General features: G+C 37.4%; 2 protein-coding genes across 3 annotated transcripts; one reads left to right on the top strand and one right to left on the bottom strand.

Annotated features, from left to right (window-relative positions):
* The first annotated feature begins 297 nt into the window (after positions 1-297).
* LOC104758498 (IAA-amino acid hydrolase ILR1-like 5) lies at positions 298-2489 on the top strand. The gene is made up of 5 exons (XM_010481381.3): positions 298-844; positions 1120-1245; positions 1348-1662; positions 1744-1872; positions 1961-2489. The coding sequence occupies exons 1-5, from the start codon at positions 494-496 to the stop codon at positions 2360-2362; spliced, it is 1323 nt and encodes a 440-aa protein (XP_010479683.1). The 5' UTR covers positions 298-493; the 3' UTR covers positions 2363-2489.
* A 320-nt stretch (positions 2490-2809) lies between these two features.
* Positions 2810-6851, bottom strand: LOC104758499 (putative LRR receptor-like serine/threonine-protein kinase At1g51880). Of its 2 annotated transcripts, none has more exons than XR_015586023.1 (12): positions 6640-6840; positions 5504-6529; positions 5274-5412; positions 5120-5191; positions 4976-5047; positions 4828-4896; positions 4557-4738; positions 4097-4467; positions 3865-3974; positions 3719-3781; positions 3425-3614; positions 2810-3330 (listed from the first exon to the last, which is right to left on the bottom strand). XR_015586023.1 is itself a non-coding variant. In XM_010481382.3 (12 exons), exons 1-12 carry the CDS (start codon positions 6719-6721, stop codon positions 2922-2924), a joined length of 2802 nt encoding a protein of 933 aa, XP_010479684.2. In that variant the 5' UTR covers positions 6722-6851; the 3' UTR covers positions 2810-2921. The 2 variants fall into 2 exon arrangements, 1 of the variants encoding a protein (XP_010479684.2); XM_010481382.3 differs by having other exon boundaries at positions 3865-3991; positions 6640-6851.
* Between the last annotated feature and the right edge of the window lie 1729 nt (positions 6852-8580).

Consider the following 8580-nt stretch of genomic DNA (forward strand, 5'->3'; position numbering starts at 1 on the left):
GTGAATCAATCAATAACACCTTAACATGAATTTTTTATTTTGACGAGAAAATGATAATCCGTGATTTTACTATTTTAAAGACTTTTTTTTTGTGTTTGTGCAACTGCAAATATTAGTTTTCTAGAATATAAAAAAACTATAGAAAATTAACATTATTTGGGATTGATTGTAAATAAGTGTATTTTAGACATTTACAAAATTTGAATGAATCATCCAAACTTATAAAAAACAAAAAGTTCTGATTTTTTTGGATAAGTTTGAAAAATACATCTAGATGGTCCATTTTGATGATGTGTTAAATTGCACTAAAGAATGTTTTATTATGGTGACTTGGGACCGAAGAAAATTACAAAAAAAATGAAAAGAAAAGAAAATATCAAGATATTTTATGAAGTTTATATTTATGAGTTCTTCTTGGTTATAAATACAATTTTCTCCTTCATGTTTTCAGCTTACTTCACTTCACCATAGCGCAGAAATCTCTTGGTTCACAATGAGTGGCTGCAAACTGGTTTCTTTTGTTTTGATACTTCACTTACTCAATTCGTTTCTGATTTCATGTTCCTCCAATGAGTTATCTCAAATCCCAAAAAACCTGCTTAGTCTGGCTAAAAGAGATGAGTTTTTCGATTGGATGGTAGGAATTAGAAGGACAATCCATGAGAACCCAGAACTAGGTTACGAGGAAGTAGAGACATCTAAGCTTGTTAGAGCAGAACTGAAAAAGATGGGTGTGTCTAATTATAAGTATCCAGTTGCTGTAACTGGTGTTATCGGATATGTCGGAACTGGTCAAGCCCCTTTTGTTGCTTTAAGGGCTGATATGGATGCACTTCCTATGCAGGTATGTATTTGATTTTCAAAGTTTTAAGAAATTGGTTGAGAGGGTGATTTGACTTGGTCTCTCTCATCTTCTCATGGAACTCTCTTGTGGCTTTTTATAAGTGTTAGATACTTTGCATTGTTCTGTTCCTTCTTCATGATCATTTATGGTTACATGTCTCTGTAATATCATGTAAAAATTTTGTTGAGTTCACTTCTCTGTGGGATTTGGTTTGCTTATATATGTAATTTTCTTAGTGGTATTGCATGACAAGCTATATTGGTTGGATTGTGTAGGAAATGGTAGAATGGGAACACATGAGTAAGGTTCCAGGGAAGATGCACGCTTGTGGACATGACGCTCATACTACAATGCTCCTCGGTGCTGCAAAATTGCTCAAAGAACACGAAGACGAGCTACAGGTTAGTGTTGTACTGTATTTATCTTTTTAGTTTGGATCTTTCGAAAATATATATCGATGTTGTTTGGTTTCTTAACACTTGTTTGGACATTTTGTTCATCAGGGTACAGTGGTTCTTGTTTTCCAACCAGCGGAGGAAGGAGGAGCAGGTGCAAAGAAAATCGTGGAGGCTGGAGTATTAGATAATGTGGAAGCAATCTTTGGATTACATGTTTCGAATCTATTAGGGTTAGGTCAACTGAGCTCAAGAGAGGGTCTATTGATGGCTGGTAGTGGACGTTTCGAAGCTAAGATAAGCGGGAAAGGAGGTCATGCAGCTCTTCCTCAATTTGCCATAGATCCAGTTTTGGCTGCTTCAAATGTTATTCAAAGCTTACAACAACTCGTTTCGCGAGAGGCAGATCCTTTAGACTCGCAGGTATAGTTTTTTTTTTAATTATCTTTGGCTCTTCTAGGCATGTGTCTCTATAGCATGTGGGTTGATTTTGAGTGCTTACAGGTGGTTACAGTTGCTAAATTTGAAGGCAGTGATGCCTTTAATGTCATTCCTGACTTTGTTACTATCGGTGGCACATTCCGAGCCCTTTCACCTAAAAGTTTTGCGCAAATTAAGCAAAGAATTGAGCAGGTCAGTGATCTTCATTAGTCTGAGACTTTTGTCTTCCTTTCCTCTCTCGAGATCGAACTTTTAAACGCGAGTTGGAATGTTTTCACAGGTTATCACAACGCAAGCAAGCGTGAGCAAGTGCAATGCAACAGTTGACTTTCTTGAAGATGTGTTTCCTCCTTTCCCGCCGACTGTGAACAACAAAGATTTGCACCCTTTTTACAAGAGCATTGCAGTGGATATGTTAGGGGCTGAGAGTTTTATTGAGACACAACCAGTGATGGTATCAGAGGATTTCGCTTTCTACCAAGAAGCAATCCCGGGGCATTTTAGCTTTGTTGGAATGCAGAACAAAAATCATCCACCAATGCCGAATCCTCACTCTCCGTATTTTGAAGTTAATGAAGAAATACTCCCTTATGGTGCTTCCCTTCTTGCTTCCTTGGCCACAAGATATCTTCTTGAGTCTTCTTCATTGCCAAATAAGAGTTACATGAAAGATGAACTTTGATGCCATAGTTGAATCTCTCTTCTTCATCTCATCATCTACGTATCGAAAATGTCAATCATGGTTCCGTGTAACTACTCGCAGTTGTCAATCAATAAAATAAAAAGCTAGTGTCAAGCTTTATTATTTCTTTCTCTGAGAATGATGAATCTGATGATTTCATACACATCGATACAATCCAAAATTGGTCTGTCCGTTCTGATAAATCTACAGTCATATAGAAATTCTTGGCCAAGTACTTCATTATCTCGCGTTTATGTCTCTGGCCAAGGCACATAGCCTATGTCACCGAAGAGAAACAGAGGAGGACACAAAACTGGAAGTTACTTAGGTCACAAGTAAAGTCCTTGGAAAATATGTGCCCCACGCTTGACTGCTCAATATAATCTCCAAACCCTACATAGCCCTAATCAGAACCAAACTATAAACTGTAAGAAAAATCCTCACATCTGGATCAAACATTTTCTGGTTATTCCAACTCACAAAAGTAAAACATATATATAACAGATTTATTTCCAGAGACCACAAACATTACAAAAATGAAATCAATAAAAAAAAATAATTATCTCAAACGAGGAGGTGGATTGGAACCAAAGCCAAGTGCAAGCTCTTCAACTGAATCTGTTGATACAACCGGCAAATGCATTTTCCTCTCAACTTCTACAGCCAAACTCTCTTTAAGAGCCGTCACCACTTGACTCATTCCGGGTCTCTCGCCAGAATTTCGACAAACGCAAGCCACGGCTATTTCCACGGTCTTGAATGCAGAGTTTGGATCATAGTCTCCGCAAAGACTCGGGTCAAGAATCTCTACAATGTTATCTCTAGAGAGCAAAGACTCAACCCATTGACTTATATGCATCCTTTCCTCATTCTTTATGATCGCCGGTTTTGCAGTAACAATCTCTAATAAAACTACACCGAAACTGTACACATCGCTCTTCTCGGTTAACATGTTTGATGTGTAATACCTGCAGTGAAAGATGAGATCTCATTATCTGTAGAAACCAACCAATGAAGAGGATGCACATTTTATTTTCGGATGATAGGAAGATTCGAGCTTACTCGGGGTCAACATATCCCGGAGTCCCGGCGATAGCTGTATTCAAATGACTTCCTTCTGCTGCATCAAACGCTCTCGAAAGGCCAAAACCTCCTAACTTCGCATTGAACTTTCCATCTAAGAATACATTTGTACACTTGACGTTTCTATGAATTATCGGTGGCGTGCAGCCAGTATGCAAATACTCAAGTCCTATAAGTCATTCGCAATAACATAACTTTGTTATAGAAACAGAACTCCAAGATAGAGGGAGATTTGTTTCAGTCCAAAACAGGAGTGTGTTTCAAATAACTAACCTTGTGCAACATCAACCGCGATCCCGAGTCTATCTTCCCAGCTAAAAACTGTTGTACTGTTCTCTGCACAAGACAAGATTATAACTGAGATATTTTGTATTACTGTACTTGAAGAAGAACATAAAGCAGAACTAGATTTTCAAAACCTGAGATATGTTGTTTCAAGTTTCCTTTAGCCATGTACTCATATATAACCGCCATTTTGTCGCCTTCATTGCAATAACCAAGCATGGTTATAAGGTTCTTATGATGAATTCTGAAAAGGTGTTTGACCTACAATTAGCATTCACATAAGCTCTTCTAAGTTCTGTTTTCATTATTTTCTTTAATAATCAAACAACAATTGTTATTAAAGAGTTTTTGATTAGCATGTTATACCTCGGCTCTGAGTTGTTTGTAGCCTTGAGAAGATAGTGATGAAACAAGCTTGACAGTCACTTCTTTACCATCTAACTGACCAAGGTAGTTTCTTCCAAATCCCACCTTCCCTTGATCTCTCTCGAAACCATTGGTGATATTAACAATCTCGGCGTATGTGAACTTCCTATTTGCCATTTCCAAATCAAACGCATCTACCGCTGTTTCATTCCCTTCGTAGTCTGTCATTCCGCTCTCTATTCTCTGTAAAGATGGATGTGCTGAGAAACCTGTTTCTCTTCGCTGCAATGATGGACGCATCGAACCAGTATCTCTCCTCTGTAATGACGGTCCATTACTAGAAGCTGTAATTGTCCTGTTAATCACTCGACCTGGAGACCAATCATACACATTACGTAGTACGTACAAACACCTTTTCCCCGGAAACTCGAAAATAAGTTAACTTAACTATAAAACATACCTTGTTTCTTCTTTCTCATGAAGATGAAAAATATAGCTGAAGATATGATAACAAGAAGAAGCAGCCCTGCAAGTGATGCAACTAATAGAATGACAAAGCCAGGAAGTTTATTCTTCTGTGATCTGTTTTGTGAGACCTCTTCACACGCACTTGTAGGACAAAGACTTGGATTCCCATGGATACTGCATTAGATGAAAAGGATTTAACAATTTTTTCAAACATAGAATGAGAAGGAAAAGTGGTTTTTTCTTTTGTTTTTTTTGTTGAGTACCTAAACGACTCTAGTCTCCCCATGAGACTAGGTGGTATAGGACCACTAAGCTGGTTGTTCGCCAAATGTCTACAAAATCCACAATAGATAATGTCATTTACTATCTATCAGTTAGTTTACTATTATGTCTGGTTAAGAAAATACATACAGGACTCTCAGGAATTGAAGTTGAGCTAAGAAAGCCGGTACTGGTCCAGTCAAATTGTTATTAGACAAGTCCCTGAAAGTTAAAAACGTGAGCTATTAATAATATTTGCATACTGTTTGTGACCAACAAAAATAACAAACTTACAGAATTTGTAACTCTGAAAGACGTGATATATCAGAGGCTATCTCTCCTGTCAATCCGGCGGATGACAAGTTCCTGTTGCATATATAAAGCAATAACTGCTGAGACTTCTCACTCAAGAATGAGAGAAGGAAAACTGTTTTATAAGGACACTTACAAAGCTATTACTCTAGGCACGCTTGTGCCATTGAAGCTACAATTCAGACCTTCCCATGTGTAAGCTTGAGGCACACACACGTCTCCTTGCCAGTTTTTCTTGACTTTATATGCAGACTTAATATTCCTCATAGCCGAAACTGTCAGCATTCACAAAACCGGGAGAGAAAAAATAAACAGTGAGAAATTATTTGGTTTCAGGCACCAGAAAGAGGACATGAGAGAGCTTACGGTCTTTTTGTTCGGTTGATGATTGCGGAAGTTTGTTTGTAAAGTAAGTCTCCATAGCATTGATCAGAGGTGGAAGAGATGAATTCTGAGTCTGACGAAGAGAAAACTGGAAGCTCTCTGCTGTTAAAGGGTCTGAAGTGAACAGGACTAAGGTCCGGAAGTAGTTAAGACTAAGCGGTTTCCCAAAAGCCTGTCCGTTCAACAAAATCAAGAATTCTCTTGTTTCTAGGGTTCTGGAATCCGGTTCTTGAAGTTCCGTAAAATACAAGTAAAAGTAAAACTCAAGAGAGGGATCATCTGGAATCCATCCAAAATCTACAGACCCTCTTGGAACATCAGGTACAATCCCAGTTCTCATTACAACTTGTGGAAGACGGAAACTACCGGTACGGTTGCTTGTGAGAGAAGTCGACGGGTCACTTAACGGCTTCGATCCATCTGGCGTGGAAGGAAACCATATCCGATCAAAAACATCGTTTGGATACCTGACCGTTAAATTCGTGGTTGATCCATAATCCAACCTTTCAAAGAGCTGGAGTGATCCAGATTGAGCTACGTAAGAAGAATTCCGCAACGGTCTTAGTTCCAACACCGATATAAAAGGCGTACCGTTACCTGTATTCACTAAACACACTTGTAATGTATCTGTCAACACATAATACATGATCTCCTTGGACAATGTTTGCACAGGAGACTCCAACTCAACAGTGTCCCATTTGTTTGGACCCAAGTGAAGATCGAAACCCGGTATCTCGTTTCTCGAATCGTAGTTACCGTACATAAAAGCCGCCCGGATCAAATACTTGGTGCTGCTATTGACTGCAATAGTGTAACAGTTTCTGTTTCCCTCTGGAAAACTTCGAACAGACCACATGCTCTGCATCATGTTTTGTCTATTCTCAGGCGCCACGAAATTGCTGGTTCCTGTATCCGTATAACTCGAATCCGAAACATACTTTATACCGGTCGATGACTCCGTGTAGCTGGAATTTTCTGGTTGTAACCCGCAATCTATGCTAATGAACCCTGATTCAAATGTTTAAAAAAAAAAAAAAGTTTATAACTAAAAAAACTCTCTGTTTTTTCATATCATGTAGATAAAGAAGAGCATAATCTGTAATTTGACCAAATTAAACCTGATTGATCCTGAGCATTGGCAAGATTGATGAGAGCCACACAGCAAAGAAACGTAAGCAGCACCGCGTTGGACGCCATCATCTCCTGTACAATGTAACTGGTTTATCCATTTCTTAGAAACACCAGAGTTTTTTTCTTTTTTGTTGGGTTCAAAGTCAACAACTTTAAGACAATGTCAACTCTTTGTTAGATATGATTTTGTTGTGCTCACAACGTATAAAAAATCATTATCTAACAACAAGTAGACACTAATCAACAAAATGCCAACTTTGTTTTTGTTTTTTTTCTAAGTTGATTTCTTTAAACAGCTTGTGTATCTATGGTACGGTGATGAACAAGTCAACGGTATGTAGTAGAGACAAAAAAAATCAGAGACTTTTTTTTTTTGGTTTGAGGTTTGACCAAGACAAAAAGCTATATGTTCACATGGATTCTTTCCTCTGTAAAGAATGGGCCAGAAAGAAGAATGGTAAAGGGCGAGTGTATAACATAAATTGTGTAAACAGTGTCTCTCACCATGATTTGTTTGAAACAAAACCACTTGGCAATGGTGTGTCAACCGTCAACCGTGTCGGAAGAATCATTGTAAAGGGAGAGTGTGCAACATAAATTGACCTACACGTTTCCTTTTTGTTCTTTTGTGAGTATGTGAGCATCTGAATCGTCGGAATTTTGGCGAATTTGCAACGTTTTTGGCTGATGAGAAAGGTCTTCACTGGCCCGCTGGCGGGAGTTACGTCTCGTAGGATTCTTCTACATCCTTAAAGCAGCCATTATTCTTACAATGTCTTCACTAATCTCATAAGAGGCTTTGCAAACTAAACCTGATCCGGTAAATATTTGATTACTTTCATTTTACGTTAAAGCAGGCCCGGCCCTTGACACATTCCTATGATACATAGGTATCTGGCCTCAATTTTTTGAAGCCCATTTTGTAAGGATTTTTTGTTTTTTTTTTTAATTAGAAGGCCTCAATTTAAGAGTTAATTTCTTTTAAAAGACCCAATTTTAAAAATTTGCTTTTAGTTGAGGCCTCATTTTAAAAATTGGTTTGAGTTGAAGCCTCATTTAAAAAATTACATTAGACTTATTGAGAAAAACAATTTAAAAGAAAATATTATAAAGCCCCATTTTTAAAGTACAATTTTTGTCGTATTGGGCCTCCAATGTTGCTGGACCGGCACTGCGTTAAAGTATATAATAATTAGTGATGATTTATTTTTGGTCGACAGCTAAGAAACTGAGAATGCAAATGCACATTCTATAAGCCCGTTCGTTTATAAAGAACAATACTTGGGTTCATCCCTAGGGGTGAACCTCTCCATTCACCCCCTAACAAAATAAGGCAATAAAATCTGTATACATTATTATAAAATTAAAAAACTTAAACCGCACTTAAATAAACCCAAACCGACATATATAAAATTTAAACCCTAACCATCTCATTTGTGAACCCAAACCGACATATAATTTCGTTCTAATTGTAAAATCTAAACCCTAACATCTCATTTGTGAACCCAAACCGACATATTATTTTGTTCTACTTGTAAAATCTAAACCCTAACTATCTCATTTGTGAACCCAAACCGACATATAATTTCGTTCTAATTGTAAAATCTAAACCCTAACCACCTCATTTGTAAACCCAAACCGACATATAATTTCGTTTTAATTGTAAAATCTAAACCCTAACCACCTCATTTGTAAACCCAAACCGACATAATTTTATTCTAAGTTTAAAAATCTAAACCAAGCCAATATTTAACTTTCCTTAATTAAAAGTATACAGAATTTGTTTCCTTAATTTGGTTTGCTTTTTAATTTAATTTTAATTTATTTTTGAAATAAAATATTAGATAAAAGATTCTGATTGGTTGAGATAAGAGGGGGTGAATGGAGAGGTTCACCCCTAGGGGTGAACCTAAGTATTTTTCAATACA

This window comes from Camelina sativa, chromosome 17 (genome assembly GCF_030686135.1).
Source record: "Camelina sativa cultivar CO46 ecotype springtype chromosome 17, ASM3068613v1".
NCBI lineage: Eukaryota > Viridiplantae > Streptophyta > Magnoliopsida > Brassicales > Brassicaceae > Camelina > Camelina sativa.

Excerpts from the sequence above, each read along its gene's own strand:
- LOC104758498 (XM_010481381.3), top strand. The coding sequence starts at position 494 with ATGAGTGGCTGCAAACTGGTTTCTTTTGTTTTGATACTTCACTTACTC. Across the intron at positions 845-1,119 it reads TGGATGCACTTCCTATGCAG|GAAATGGTAGAATGGGAACA; the intron begins GTATGTATTTGA and ends TGGATTGTGTAG. Across the intron at positions 1,246-1,347 it reads AACACGAAGACGAGCTACAG|GGTACAGTGGTTCTTGTTTT; the intron begins GTTAGTGTTGTA and ends TTTGTTCATCAG.
- LOC104758499 (XM_010481382.3), bottom strand. The coding sequence starts at position 6,721 with ATGATGGCGTCCAACGCGGTGCTGCTTACGTTTCTTTGCTGTGTGGCT. Across the intron at positions 5,192-5,273 it reads GTGCCTAGAGTAATAGCTTT|GAACTTGTCATCCGCCGGAT; the intron begins GTAAGTGTCCTT and ends TATATGCAACAG. Across the intron at positions 4,739-4,827 it reads GGGAGACTAGAGTCGTTTAG|TATCCATGGGAATCCAAGTC; the intron begins GTACTCAACAAA and ends CATCTAATGCAG.